Here is a 16494-nt window from a genome sequence, read left to right on the forward strand (position 1 = left end):
CTGCAGTGAATACTCAGAATAAGACCTCTGAGCGTACATTGGATAACATCAAGGAAAAGTCCACTCAGAACAACACCTCTGAGTAGAAGCTGGATCACATCTTGGAACAGTTAACTGCGGCCGTGAGGTCTCAGAATCTGCTCTTTGAGCAAAAGAATGACAAGACCACGGAACTGAAGGTTAATAACATCATGGAGAACCTCGCGGCTATCCAACGGGAGATTGAGAGACCAGTGTCGGAGTGTTAAAGAACAGCTTGAAATTCTCATGAGTTGTTGCAAAAGAAAAATCACCATCATAATCCGACTACCCCTTCGGCGCCAGCTGTGGTCTCAAGGCTGGAGCCGAACAAAAACTCCCTGACAACGACTGTGTTTAGACTGTTCCTTTCCATTCCCTACAAGGCCACCTGGGTTGGCTGGAAGACTGTTTACTTAGCCTGGCAGGGCGAAGGACACTGTCTCAGCTGAACTATGGACACGCACACACATACATATACTGATACTGATAAGCACTCACTGACACATTACCCTCCCTACCCCAGATCCAACGCCACCTCCAACGCTTACCTCCCCTCTAATGTGGACATCGGGTCAGCTGGAGGCGCAGTCGAAGATTGCAGCGGTCCCAGATCAGATGTACACACTGAACACTTTCCCATGTTGCTTGTCTGTGTTTATTGTGCTATGGTGTGTTGATATCTGTGCATTTCTGTATTATCCTTTTGTGTTACACATTTCGATGGTTTTTTCCTCGCTACCTAGCTTGACCTGTCTCCCCAATCTGATGTTTGTGTGTTGTATGTACGGTCGGCAAGGTCTGTCATCTCGGTTGTTTGCAAAAGACCTAAAACTGACAAATAAAGGCTATCTTATCTCATCATAATTGTGTAACCTTCACATACATTCATGTACACAGCCACTCGAACTTGCTTAGTTTTAAAATAAAATCACTGCTTCTAATAAGCTGCTTGAACAAACAACCTGTACTGCAGGGCCCCTTTTAAAGTGTGGCAGTGTAATTACTCTAATAGGGTCTTGTTTCCCTGCCTTGGTGTCAGACTATATATTTTTTCTTTTTACAATCCATCCTTACTCTCTGCAATTTTTTTCCTTTACTCCTTTTTTCCTCTCCAAAACACGCTCTGCTTTTGCTGTCTCCCTAACTCACTCAATGACTCTTTTCTTTCATTCCCTAAAGCACACACAAACATGCATAAGCACACACTCGCTTTATTCCTCCTCAAGCTATTTGTCTTAACAGGTGGTCATTCAGATTCAAGACTGCCACTGCAAAAGAGGTAGGAAGAAGGGGAAATAGAAAGGAAAAACTAATAATTATAGGAGAAGATAGGGTAAGGTGGGCGTGGAGAGACATGGAGCTTATATACAGTCTTTTGTGATGTTTTGTAAAATATATTTCATTATGTCATTCCGGATATATTCCGGAATATATCTGTTCTCGTCCTTTTGTGCGATTGCCCGAAACAATTTCTTTTATAATTTGTAAGAAAACACAGGCATTTTGACTGTACTAGATATGTTCTCACACTTACACACTCGTTAATCATTTAAGTCAAAGTGGATTTCTGAAGTTAATACTCAATCTGCATTTAAAACTATAAGAGGATTAACAGCCAAACCCCCTGCAAACAAAATCACCTTACTACCTTTGTTACAGCCCACCTGGTTAGCACCAGAAGATCATACATGCATAAATCAAAATACTTTAAAGATATTAGATGGATTTAAAATTACTTTCATTAACTGACAGGATATGCAAACAAAAAAACCCCTAAATATTATTTTTGTGCCCAAAGAAAATATTAAACTTCACCAAACTGCAGATCATGTGCTCAAGTACAGTTTCTTCTCTCACTGAACCAACTGGAAATAAAGTGTAACAAAAAGTACAATTAATTAACTGAAAATGAGTTGCTGTACACTCACCCTTATCTGGAATATTTTACCTTACCAAAGAAAAACCACTGATTTATCTAACAACACCAATGTCATGTACTTAAACCATTTTGCAGGATGTTTATAAATTCTCCAGATAGCAGAACATCGACCTTGTTTCACACGTCCCCATAATTTTCCTCCTTACTGCTTTGATCCTTTGACTGTTCACACAGAGGCTCATACTCATAATTTTTAAAGTTGATAAGAGGCAGGAAAGAGGAGGGAGCGGGATATAGCAATGGACTAAAGGCTCCTTAACCAGAACTGTACAGTGTAGTTATGTGGTATTCAGACTGCAGTGATCACAGTACCCACGCCTGTTTCAAAAAGGTAAAATCTGTTTCCTTTCCTGATTTTCTATTTTTTTTTTAATTTTTTTTAATTTTTGGCTTCAGTGACAGACCATAAACCAAAATTAAAATTGTGATACAAATTTCCACAATTTTGAGTTATTGCATCTTTTCATGTCACAATATGCACCTAATCGTGACCCGCTGCCACAGCTGTTATGCTTTAATTAGAGGCACTGATACAACAAAGAGATGCAAAAACCAGCATGATTATGTGACGGAGGCCTTTTATACAAATTAGCCGGGCTTTTTGGTAAAAAGCTTTTGGTCTGTTTAATCATTTTATGAAAAAGGGATATTGTAATGGTTTAACAATATGTAAATGTAGGATAAATGATCACTTTTGAGAAACGGCTTGGCGTGTGACTTGTGTAAAAGTCTGCTGATTGTTTGAATATTTAAAATTCTTTTTGATTAAAGACTAACAATAAAAAAAAAAACTGTGATGAAAATGATTATCGGTTACGCTTAGGCTATTTTGTAGCTTACGTTTTTAGAAAGGTACTTTTACCACACTGCATGAGAAATATGCACTATGTAATGATAGCGTATAACCGTTCACCACATTATCATAAATGATATATGCAATTGCGTGGTGGACTTTGGAGAGGGAGCAGCCCAAGCTCTTTGCAGTATGTCACATTACTGAAGCTGGAAATTTAATGCCTCTGTTAAGAGGAAAGACACATCTGAAGTTCATATACCCTGCTGTTGGAACTGCTATTATGGTCCTGCCTCCTGGCTGTCTGCTTGTATGTGCGTGCTTGTGAATGTTCCCTGACACCATTTGTCACTGAAGGCGGTGTATTTGTCTGTGTATACACTGCGTTTATCTTTTATGTGACTGTTTGTGTTTTTTATGTGGCACCTTATATCCTCATCCATTTATCCATTTTTTTTATCTGTCCTTCTCCAGTATTACTGTATTGTTTTCATTGAAGTGTGTGTATATATACATATATATTCTTTTTAAACACTCCCATGTTCCAGCCATGTTCTTTTGTCCTTGAGCGACACTGTAAATCCTGTTGAGGAGACTCTTTGCTCCTTCCAGTCTTAAAAAATACATTTTAACGGTCTTTCCCCTCACTCAAAACTACTTTTCTTCTCATTGGCTGCTGCTTACAAACAGAAGATTTGAACAGCAGGTCGCTTTGCTCTCTTGCTTATGTGCTCTCATTTAAATTCATCCGTCTATCCATCCTCTTCCGCTTATTCAATTCAAACTGAACATTTAGAGCAGTCTGAATCTTGAACTTTCAGCTACTAGGGATTGCTTTGACTCTTTGAAACTGTAACATGATCATCTATATATGGCAGAAAAAAGAAAAGTACAATATAACCCCTTTAAGGTCTTTCTTTGTCTTGATTTCAACCTGTCATATCAACCAGATCTCTCTTGCAAGTCATTAGATACTCACACATTGTCAGGACCCGTTGGCATCATATCTTATAGCAGTGTTTGTCCCTTTTGTTGGCATCTTTCAACACACTGAATAGTCCCATACAGTTCAACAGCAGTCCCTTTGAAACAGACACCAAGACACCATAGGGAAAAATTGCTCTGTTGGTGTCGTCTCTGTCTTGGGATATGCAACAAGGATGTTTATGTGGTATCCACGACATCTCAAAAGAAAAAGTTTAAAAGGTATTTAATGTTGTGAAAGACTTGCTTTTCAGCCAAGCACTTTTTTTCTTAAACCTAACCGTGTACGTTTAGTGCATAACCCAAAAAGGGAACGTTAAAAAGCAAAATGAAAGTGAAAGAAAGCCTGTCTCTATCCTTTCCAGGATAGGGACAGGCTTTAGGTTGAAGGTCGTGCGATTATGCCATCTGCCACTCCACCTGCCTGCTTATGCTGACTTGTGAGTCATTGTTCTTTCTCCCACAGGAAAATGGTACTAAGCTGGTTACCCTTATGTGAAAGATTACAAGAAGGTGTTCCTGATTAAATGTTAGTTTTTATGGGTTACATGGGAATATGTTAGATAGGAAAGGTAATATTTGGACATCAGTTGACACATGGAGCATTGGCAGCCTGTGCTTATTCCAGTCTCAGTGCTTTCTCTATAGGCAGGTTGAACCTCCGGATCCCCCAGGTCTTCCCAGTTGTATGCTGGCTAGTAAGAGCTCTGTTTCACCAGAGTGAAATACTATTTAGCCTGTTATAGAATATTTGAGCAAAACGCAAATTTATTACATGTAGGGCTGTGGATCATTGCGATTCATGTCTGTTTCTTCTTCTTCTACCCTTTTCCTTTTTCAGACTAAGTACCTGGAAGTGCGCCTTTTACTCACAGTTTAATAGCTGCACACACTTAGTTCAATCAAAGAATGGGAACCCTTAACCTTGCAAGCCCTTGAAATTGGCCCCTGTGACAGAGCTGTCTTCATGTTGTTGTCTACCACTAAAAGGAAAAAGAAAAAAAAAATAGCTGTGTAAGTGCTGGCTGCACACTTGACAAAGGCCAGATTTTAGTGTTTACCTCTTCTAGATTGCTGTTGGTGCACCAACACATTCCCTCCCTTTCTTGTGAATACTTGAAGTGAGTGCTGCAGTCTACCTCTCTCCTACGGCTATCTCTTCCTCGTCGCATCCTCTTTAGCGAGGCTGATAATTAGCACACCGCAGAAATCAGAGAAAGATCAAAGTGTCGATGAGACCAGGGGAGGGATGATAAAAGAGACATTTACATTTTAGTTTCAATTTCAATGAAACTTTTCAGGTAAAATACATAAATAAAAAAAAGAAAGAGAGAGTGCAAAAGTGAGAGCGATCACACTGTGATCATAGAAAGAAAATATATACAGAGAGAATGATGACATGTGCTTCCAATGCTATGTTTTTGTGTTTCATAAAAATCAAATTTGGTTTAAAATAAATAGTTTTTCACTGAAATCCCACCACTAATTGCACTCAGCCATCCCTTTGCATGCATCTTATCCAAACTGGTTGACAGAGAAGCTGCTACAGCGATAGCTGTTACTTTAAAGACTGTTGTAAAGATAGAATTTGCTTAAGCAATGTCGAATTTTCTGAGCCTTCCCCTGCTAATTGTGGCTGATATCATCTTAATTATAACATATTTCTCAAAAGAAGAACAATAAAGAAAGCTGACTTTTTTGTTGTTGTTGTGAAGGCTCATTTTTAATTTTTCATCAAAACATTAGCAACATAATGGTGTCCTTTTCTCATATGAAGTATTCTATATTAACACTGTCAGCGTTGTGCGATCAAAGCAGAGGAGCCTCTGTTACTCTTCAGGGATCATGTTTTATCTGCTGATGATGAAAGTCAGCCTCATTTTGTGGGTCCTAAATAGGCCTGACACCAAAATCATACAAAAAAGAAACACTGAAAGGTAATTACTCACAAAACAGCCTTTTGAAATGATTTAGTAAAACTAATGTGTTGTGGCTATTAAGTTGAGGCTATGTGTCACAGCGTACGAGAGCTTTTATTTCTGTGTCATATGTTCTTTCTCTGCCTTTTCCCTCCCTCCCCCTTTCCCTCTTTTGATGACCCTTCCTTCACCAGATTAGCTTTTCTTTGCCGGACTTTTTGTCATCCTCTCTGGATGTCTTTTCTCTCGCTCTCTCTTCCTACTGCCCTTAAAGGCCCATTAGTCTGTCTAACTACACTGTGATTACCAGACTTATGTATTCAATGTGTGATTACAGTGCCAACTTTGTCCTGCAAGTCTCTCTTTGACTGACTGTCTGACTGCTCAGGAAGACATAGCGATCCCTTGTGCGTTATCCAGCGTATTCATTTATGTACACTTCATGTGCTCATTTCTCACTTCTTCCTTTTCTTTTTCCAGCCCTTTCTCCAACTGTTATTTTTTCATTCTTTCTCACTTGTTGGCTCTTTCTTTCTTCTCTTTGCCCTCCTCTGCTGATTATTTTCTCTCATCATCTCTCTTTTGGCTTCTGCCTCAGCCTTCCTCTGTGTCTCTCCAGCACCTTTGCCCTCTCCCTCTCTAATCTTTTCCAAATGCTTCTGTGTTATCAGCGAACCACAGAACCATGCTTTGGGCACCCTTTGGTGTTAACCCAAAAACAATGAAATTAAATGTTTTGTAAAGGATCTTTAATTTTCCAGCAAGGCTTCCCTGATCCCTATCCAGTGCTCTAGTGTCTCCTTTTCAAGCAAATCCCAAAATAAGAAGAATGAAAACTGCATTGTCCTCTGAAGATTTTGGCTATACAAACTGCAATAGCATTGCATATAGAAGTCTATTAAATCTCTATACAGTTATGATCTTGAAAAAATAGTAATAACAATAATAATAATATAAAGAAAATGTATTTACAGTAAATACAGTGATACATCTGCACACATTTGTGCCAGAGTGCATATTATTCTTCTCAGAGCGTGAGTCAGCCACAGGTTTTAGTCACCACTTCTTATACAGCTGAGTCAGACTGTGTAGGCTTCTGGTTTTTGTTTTTTTTTTGCTCATCAGGATGTCCTTGTGCCTTGTTATTAATTTCCACGAAGCCAGATATTTGTCATGTAGCAGCTGCGTATGCGATCAAAGATCTTTACACCAAGAATCGCTCGGTATAAGGTGAAATTGTTACTTCTCAAGGAGTCTGTCTCTAACTGCAGTCTGTGTCGCTCAGGTTATTTTTGATAGCCCTTACAATCTCCTGAAGTGGTTGAAAGTTGAAGCAGAACATAAAAGTTAAAGCCAAGTAACAAGAATGAAAGTAGCACTTTCAAGGATAATAAAAAGCAATCTTTGCACAGTGTGTTCCTTGAAGTCTGGAGAAAAAAAAAATGGCTTTGTCTGGTTGTCACACCTCAGATTCCCTCAAAGATGTACGTGTTGAGAACACTGTAAGAGAAGTGTGGGTGAGTGTGTCTGTGCCAGTGGGGGTGGGGGGGGCCTGTTTAAGCAGACAAGCTTAAAGCATGGTTAATTTTAATATCAGCAAAATCCCTTAAAAATCAGGCGTTAATGCAGCTCACCATATGTCACTACAGATGTTGATATTAGATTATAGATTAAGATAAATGTGCTGATGATGGCTCTTGTGCACACCTGCTGCATAGAACAGAATGTAAAACGACAACTGTTCTCAGTGCGACTGCTCAGATACGTCCTCGCTAATGAACTCTGGTTCCTTTTTCAAATTCGGTAGAACGGGTATTAAGATCTTTTAATAAAATGAGAGTTACTTTGGTTTTGCTCTCTTGATGAATATTTTGATCTAATACTTAATCTTGAAATTTGTTGCACCAGTATCTACATTTGTTGCTATTGAATGATTTAATTATATATTATATCAATATAAAGAGATCTAAATAGTATTTCGGATTCAAGTACATGACAAATGAAGAAGTAACAGGACATAAAAATGATCTATGGCAGATGAATAACATCTGACATTATCTGAAAGGAAACTGGAAAATAAAATCCAGCAAGGACCTGGCGCAGGACCTGAGAGGTGCTTCTGGCCCTTCAGTTGATCCATATACTGTTTGCTGTACAAACGTTACGTGGATCAACTGGTGGCTATCGAGAAGCCATTCTTACCTGAATAAAAAAACACACAGTGGAGAACTATCTGTGGATTGGCCTCCCTACAGCCCAGATCTCGGCATTATTGAAGGAGTGTGGGATACTTTTTACTAAGAATTGAACAAAAGCTAACAAACACAAAATAGAAGAGGTTTAAATGTCCTTCAAGAAACCTCAGGATCTATTGCCGAAGACTACTTGAAGAAATTCCAAGAAAGTTTGCATAAGAGAGTTCAGGCTGTGCTAAAAAAATTAAAAGGTGATCTCATACCAAATATTAACATTCAAACATCATTAGAATTGCACTCTGAGCAACTCTAATGAGGTCTGTTTTTGCCTCATATACTACGTTTCCATTTATACGAGTGGTTCAAGACTTTTGAATGGTGTTGTAGTTATTGTCCTTCAGTGGTGTACCTTAGGCAACGCATTGTAGCTTAACTCCTAGATTTTTTTAAAGAAACTTTGCTGTATCCGTTATTTGGCTGATTTTAAACAGGGAGATTTACGCCAGCTTTCACTCACTGCATTCTGCTTCTTATGTAGCTGTCCGTGGTGCTGAAACCAGCTTCAAAGCTTACATTTTGTCTCTCTGAGCTGAAAAGAAACTGCATTTCCTGTTTTCCACTCTTGAAAGCTAAATAAGGGTGCTCTTTTTCTCCAGACTCTTTGTAAAAGTTCTATGGTTCTGTTTTGTTTTGTTTGTGGTTTTCTGTGTGTTGTGTGTGAAGCCAGGGCGTAAAGGAAAGCGCTTTGTCCAGCTTAAATCCTCAACAGATGGTGTTAATGCATTTATCAAAGGACAGGTTCACTCTCAACAGATTTTGTCAAACCTTTCTCCGTGTTAATGCCTTTCTTTCATTATTCCAAACATGACGTGTCATTTTGCTCTATGTGTTATTCATATTTACTCCGAGCACTTTCAGAGGCCAAATAAAACTGAACTATTATGCAAATGTACTGTAAATGACTAATTTAATACTATTATTTGCTTGAGTTAGTGTTAATTGACTTTTGTTATCATGCAGGTGAGGTACACTGTTGGGAAATGTATTTAAAAAACAAAGGCAAATACACTCTAATGCCACATGTCGTCTAACTCATGTCTGTCTTCCCTTGTAATTTCCTGCAGTGGTGCTGCTGAATTCTAAAGAGACTCAAGCAGAGCTCGGCTGGACGTCCTATCCCCCTAATGGAGTAAGTATAGTTGTATTTTTCATTACCTGCATGTCATTTTTTTCATTTGTAGAAGCATGTGTTTACTTGCCAGCCTCCACACAGCTTGTTACTTTACTTTTCCACACCTTTTCTTCAATTTGTCCCCAGTGCTGAGCTCATCATTATCATTAATCATTGGGACTAATCCAGGCTACTATATAGCAGTGTCCAAAGCAGCTACACAGATGAGCTGCCACAGATAAATGGCCTTTTGTGACGATCGATTTGGTCCGTAAAACCCTTTGCGCTAAGTTATGACTGCAAGATAAATGCAGGAGCACTTTTGCCAGAGCAGTTTGTCACCCACGTGTCACCTGCAAGTTGGCCTTTCCATGCACACACACTTGATAAGTCTATTATATGAATAACATCACTGCTTTTAAATGTGCGTTGTTTAGGATAGAGGTTGCTGAAGCACTTGTGTTTGAGATGACTGCTGCACTACGTGCTCCACTATGCATAAGATTAATGTGACTGTGTGATTCACCTACATGTCCCAGTAGAAGTGATAGAGAACACACTGCACCCACTTTGATATAGTCACCTTGACAGGAGAGGGGCTGATCACATTACCATTGGAGATAATCCATTTCTCCTCTTTTGCTTTGTGCACGTTTGTGTATTTATGAGAGAGGGAGAGCAGTTCATATTTGCTGCTCAGTTCACTTTCAATTCTGTCAAGAGCGCCTCGGTAATTCAAATAGTGACATGGAGTCATAATCATTCATCTGATGGATAAATTATATATTTGATTAAGTTTTTCTCGCTCTTCCAGACTGAAAGTAAATCAGAAAAACAAACTCTGCCCTGCGGCAAATATTAGGAAACTATAAAAAGCATTCTTAGAGTGCTCAGAGGAGTTTAAACTTTTAATTCCTTAAAAATAAAATAAAATAAATTTAAAAGATAAATAAAATGCTATATTATTCAGTGGTTCCTCACCTTAAAGAGAATACTTGTGACTCCCTCCCAATGGCTGAAATAGGGTGTGCACATACACCAGATTTTTTTTTTTTACTACTACCACTTCTTCAAAAACAACAACTAATAATAATAATCTTTTGTTAGCAAACAGGCCAGTAATTATCAATTATTTGGGTCAATATTTAGACAAAAAAAAAACACCCTTAATCTATTCAGCAAGGTGCAGAGAGTTCTTTAGAACAGAGAATCTCTGTCAGTACCGATATCGTATCAATATTTTAGGCTACACCAAAGCTGCAAAAAATAAATAAATAAATAAAAACTATCTGTAGGCTGAAGGCCAACTAACAAAGCCCTTTAATTGAGCTTGCTGTGTCTTTTTTTCTGAATTCGTTTCTTGTGAATAAATCACAAGACTGTGAAGCGTTTATACCAGGGGTAGGCAGCCTTTCTGGTGACGAGTGCCATTTAAAATTTCCTTAGAAGTCAGTGTGCCATATGATTGCATTAGCAATAAATGTAATAACGCTCTATATTAACAGTTACACAATATATAGAACCACTTTATAGAATTATATTTGTTTGCAGATGTTGGCAGCTATCAGCGAATAGTGACACTTTTTATCCATAACAAGAACTCCATGACAGCAAATGAACTGTACAACAGAAAATGCAAATGCTATTTATGGTCTCCTCACAACAGTGATAAGAAAAATAAACTGGGCCAATATGGCATGTCTGTTAATACAGAGACACACATGTTAATGTGATCTCTGGTTTCCCACTCAGAGACACAGGTCTCCGAGTGTCCAGCATTCAGACGGCTACCCGAGGACACTCATGTGAGAGAAAATCTGCTCACACAGATATGTAGAGCCAAATACTGTCAATAAGGCCTCTGCAATGTTCTGAAGACTGTTAAACTTGTCAGGTAGTGATGTCCAGCAGGTGAAAATGCAAGCTCCATGAACACACACAGCTGTGGGTTCCAGCTGCTTTGATGTTATATGTATGATTTCTATACATTTTACGTCAGATAAAAACTTTGGTTGTAAGCTTCAGATAATTATTTATTAAAAGCTAGACATTTTAAATGAGACTAAGAAAGTATTTCTTTGTGCCCCCCTTTCCCTGTTAATGCCCTACCTAGCCCCCTGGCAAAACTTTGCTAGACCCGCCCCTGCACAGTTACCAGCTGTCAACTACATAAAAAAAGGATCCTGGTGTTATTTGTCTCTCAGAAACAGTTCATAACTTCCCTTCAACTCATTCATGTCACCTAAAAGGTAAACCTGTTTCTCCATCACCTGTTCAGCTCTGATGATTCAGTAAGGACATCTCCTGGTTTCATCTTCATGTTTCCCTCTCACCAGATATACAAACCGATATCATGACCAGCAGCTTTTACAGCTGTGGCTCCAGCAAACATCAGCTGATACTAGAAATTAATATTAAATAAATTCTAACAACAGCTGATCAAGCTTAAACGTGCTGCTGTTGTTTAGTGCGACATTCAGCGGTTTCCTCTTTCTGGTGCAAAGTCGGCGATAAACAAACAAACGAGAAAAGCTGATCATTGATCCGTTTCATGATTGAAGTAGCAACAGGCGAGAGAGGGGGAGAGAATGAGAGAAGAAGAAGCAGCTGTGCAGCAAAGACATAGAATAACTCCAGCTTTGTGTCTTTTTCCATTCTAGCTGAAGTACGGGACAAACTGTTCCTTTTCACCTCAACACGAAACGAGTAATATTTTCTCTCAATACAGGACGAGTCTGTCTTTTTACGGGACGGTTGGCAACTCTACTAACCTTATGAATAAAATAAAGTTCACTATCAGTAACATCAAAGCATCCACCCAGCTGTATAGAAACTCCGTCATGCTAGCTAGCACGCAGTACGAGTTATTGTAACTGACTGTAAAAAGTCAGCACAACGAAAATACACCTAAACTTGGTTTATATCTGACCCAGATAGACTGCAGGTCATAACTTCTTACCTGAAGTTCAGTTCACCTGACACTCAGACCGGCAGCCGCCTCAGGTCTCGACTCTTGCCTCCCCTTTCTCTGATCCACCTGCTGGCCTCCATCACTTGCTAATGTTACTAAATCTGAGGAAGCACCGCCACAGCCACCACCAAGCAACTGAGTTATTTTTACACACCGACCAGCATCTGGCCAATCCACCACCTTTCATTGTTTATACAAAGAAAAAAAAAGTCAAATGCCCAGTATGCCCGATGGCCAGTCCAGCTATGGTCGTGCCATCAGTTAACCCTTCGCGTGCCAACTGTGGCACGCGTGCCTAGGGTTGCCGACTCCTGGTTTATACAAACATTTAACACAAATGCCATTAGTTTAAGTGTCAAACAGGCTGAGATTGAGAGAAAGTGACTAAGGTCTGACCCACAGTTGCAGAAACACCACTTAAGACTCACGATGACTGAGCCTGTTCATTATGTCATTGTGTGACGCTATTAGACAATCTGAGAACCAATGATTTTTATTTCAAACACCCACTCATCAGATTATGTCATTACACTGTTAACCTGAACTTACTCACTCCTGTTTGCATATCTATTCTTTCTGCTGTCATGTAACATTTTTATCATCTGTTTCTTGCTGTTTTTTGCTTCTTGTCAGTCCTTCATGTTATTACTAAGCTCCTTGCTGCTTATTCATGGTTTGTAAAATACAGTATGTCTCTTTCCATTCCCATATTCCTTTTCTTGATTTTCTTTTTTCTATACCTCACATTTAAGGATTTTGTGTCTTTTTTCCCCCCTGCCCAAATCTTTATCCCTACAGTGGGAGGAAATAAGCGGCGTAGATGAGAAGTATAAGCCCATTCGGACATACCAGGTGTGCAATGTGATGGAGCCCTTGCAGCAGAACAACTGGCTGCAGACGGGCTGGGTGGCACGTCGAGGTGGACAGCGCATTTTTGTGGAGCTCCAGTTCACTCTGCGTGACTGCAACAGCATCCCTGGTGTAGCAGGCACCTGCAAGGAGACCTTCAACCTCCTGTATGTCGAGTCAGACAGGGACCTTGGAGGTGTGACGCGAGAGGACCGCTATACCAAGATAGATACCATTGCTGCTGATGAGAGCTTCACGCAGGGTGATCTTGGTGAGAGGAAGATGAAGCTGAACACAGAGGTGCGCGAGATCGGCCACCTCAATCGTAAAGGGTTCCACCTGGCATTCCAGGATGTCGGTGCCTGCGTGGCACTGGTGGCTGTGCGGGTTTACTACAAACGCTGTCTCGCAACCGTCCAGAACCTGGCAGTGTTCCCCGATACAGTGGCCGAGGCAGCGTTTGCCACGCTTGTAGAGGTGCGCGGCACCTGTGTTAACAACTCTGAAGTTGACACAGACAGCCCTCCCAGGATGCATTGTAGTGCCGAAGGTGAATGGCTGGTGCCTATTGGGAAGTGCAGCTGCAGCGCTGGCTATGAGGAGGGACACAGCAGCTGTGAAGGTAGGGAATGGAAAATCAGATAGTGGGATGTGTGGATACATGAATACGAATGCAGCAAATACAAGCAACGAGAAAGGAATTGTGTCGGAAATGAACTAAAGCAACAAATCCAGAATACTGAATAAAGAAAGAATTAGCAATGTTTTCATGTGTTTTAGCTCTTTGATAGAATGCTCTGGACTAACAGCGAGCAGGAACACAACAGGAAAAAAACAAAAACTGTGTGATTTTTTTTTTATTTTTTATATATCTTTTTTAAACACAACTTGGTTTGAAGTTTTGCTAGAAACCGGTGTCAGTGTATTTAATAGCACATACAAAATACAGCAAATAATTGTATTGCAATCAAAACTGATGATTTGTATGCAAACTAAGTGAAATTGGCATTTTTTTCATGTGTTAAATGGCAGTGCCACTTGCATTAGAGCCAATCCAAATTCCAAATTACATTGGAGGTTCAGGCAGATATTGCTAGCAGCTACAAATATTATAAAGCCGTATAGTTCTGTTGAAGATATATTCAGTTAAAAAGACTGTGAACTTGACATTACCTTTAGAGGAAGTAATATTCAACAAGAGACTTGAAGTGAGTTAACAGAATGAGGATTTTTGCAGTGAAAAGAAGAAAAAAGAAGAGGAGTTTGTGAGGGCGATGAAGTTGGGCAGAATAAAAGAAGAGATTAATGGCATTAGAAGATGAGAAAAGCAAGGCTGATCTGTATTGAGACACACACAGAGATACAGCAGATACTGTAAGAGTGAACGAGGGAAAGGGAATAAGCGCAGGTGAGCAAGGACAGAAAGGAGAAATCAATGTTAACGAGTGTTTAGACAAGAAGAACGATCCGCAGTGGTCATGTTTTTAGAGGGCAGACAATAGAAGTACAAAGACACCTTTCTCATTCATTTTCAAACTGTGCCTCCTTTTGTTCTATACCGACAGTGCCATCGATTGCGAGGATCTTGACTTGTCAGAGATGTTAAAATATTTCGTATTTATGTCCAAACGTTGTCACACATATTGGCATGTGAGGCATGGTGTGTGTGTACCGTGAGTATGAGAAGTGTGAAGAGCCTGGTGTGTGTGAATGTGAACACAATGACTTTGTGTACTGTTTCTTCAGAAGCCTGTGTCCCAAGCTTGACAACACATCTTTCTTTCATGAGGCATAAATGTCCCGATTAACACACAGACACACCTACAGGAAGTGCTGCCATTAGAAAGCTCGCGGGTGGTTTGATGTGTTGCTTTCTGACGTAAACTGAAACGGACAGTATTGCGATCTTTTGTCACAATTGCTCATATAATAGCAGCAGTTTGAACGCCTGACTCTCGCTGTTAGTTTTCACACCCCATCTTGAATTATTGTGCAATGCGATGTGGGTGTTGGAGTCACTTGACTAGACTATAATGTGCAGTAATGGGACAGTAATTTAGACTGTTGAACTCGGTGCGGTGATCTCATATTGATCCCCGCAGTGGTTTTTTATTAAAAATGTATTGATTCTGTGTATTTGATTCACAATAGTAATTTACACCAGCGTGTTTGTATTCCAAAGTGAAGCTTATTGTGCTACTAACTAAAATATATAAGAAACAGCAACATAGCTAAAAGGCTCAGTGAGTCTATCCATAAAAAGTCAAAACCTTACTTGGATTCAGTTTGCCTGCTGTCCACTTCAAGGTTGTCTCTGTCTGAAGCTCTGCACAGCTCTCAGCACTCCTGCTGTTTTCAGGTCATTTCCTTGAAGTCTCATTCTGACCACTTCCCTCTGCACGTCTTCTTTGCTGTGTCAAAGCAGCATGCCTTTAACTATACTTTCATTTTGGGGAAGAAGTCAGGTGAGCAACAATTTGCTGTTGCCGCGGCCATGAAACCCATTACGTTCGGGGTCGTTTGCAGTAAGTGTTCTCCCTCAGACACCTCGGGATGTCGATGACCTTGTGCGTTACCTGTGGACTTGTACATCGCATGATCTTCCAGTGAAGACTGCTGTTTTCTCATCTAAGTCATAGCAGGGACATAACATTTTCTTAACCGTAACATTTTTTGGCATGATTGTACCATGTGCCGCTTTTGGAATGCTTTCATTTAGTGGGATTTAACAACCGATATGGTGATTCAATCACATATCTTGTCTGTCATTGTAAATGATGGGCCGTAACAATATTAACTTTATGAAGTTTCTGCCAACAATAGTTGTGTAAAACACCTAGCTGTTGAGAGAAATCAATAGTTAAGGAAAACAATCCAGTAGAAATAGTATTAATAGCAAAGTTGGTGATAAGTCGTGCAGAACTTTGGCTGCGTTGCACATTTTCTGGTTCTGCAGTAACGGTTTGACAGTTGGAGCTGAGAATTGTTTAATGATATTGGCAGTTGGGCCGTGTGCAAATAAAGTATGTGTTGCTTGTCCTGCTTTTTGTAATTACTGACAATGCGTTTTCGACAATAAAATCTTCGGCGCGGACAGAAGAATCTGACTGATGTACAAACCAACAGAGAAACCGGGAGGAGAATAACAATGTGGTATGGGGAAGCACCGCGCAGATGGATGAAGAGAGAAAGCAGTGACAGGAAACCAACAAAAAAAAAAAGTAACATTTTAAAAGAAAATAAGGAGTAAAGGGAGAATAGAACATGTCAGGCATCTTGCCAAAAGAGCAAGTAGACAAGGACAGTGAGTCTCAGTGATGGCACAGAAAAGCCAGCGAGTCCACAGAGACTCAGAGAGAGAGAGACGTTTTAGACTGCTTCTATTGGTGCTCAACCTTGACTGGGTGCAGTTTAGCAAGTAACTGTGTGGTCCACTAGGTGATAGAGAATGTCATTATCCATGAGAGTGGTCTGCTGACACACACACACACACACACGTTCCCTGCAGTGCCTCTTTCCTCACTTCAGCTGTAATGGTATGAATATGCAGCCAAAGCCCAGACATCTCCCACTGCACCAGAGCTATTGATCAGCTGTAATGCTCCACTAAACTGAGGAATTGCGCTGGGACTGCTCATACACACTTATACTA

General features: G+C 40.0%; 1 protein-coding gene across 1 annotated transcript in view; it reads left to right on the forward strand.

Moving 5' to 3' along the window:
* Positions 1-16494, forward strand: part of epha10 (EPH receptor A10) — a 164755-nt gene that overhangs the window by 32163 nt on the left and 116098 nt on the right. Inside the window, exons 2-3 of the mRNA XM_085149826.1 lie at positions 8976-9040; positions 12792-13464. Of these exons, the coding sequence (XP_085005952.1) occupies positions 8976-9040; positions 12792-13464 (738 nt within the window). The remainder of the gene's footprint in view (positions 1-8975; positions 9041-12791; positions 13465-16494) is intronic.

Source organism: Neolamprologus multifasciatus, chromosome 22 (genome assembly GCF_963576455.1).
Source record: "Neolamprologus multifasciatus chromosome 22, fNeoMul1.2, whole genome shotgun sequence".
NCBI lineage: Eukaryota > Metazoa > Chordata > Actinopteri > Cichliformes > Cichlidae > Neolamprologus > Neolamprologus multifasciatus.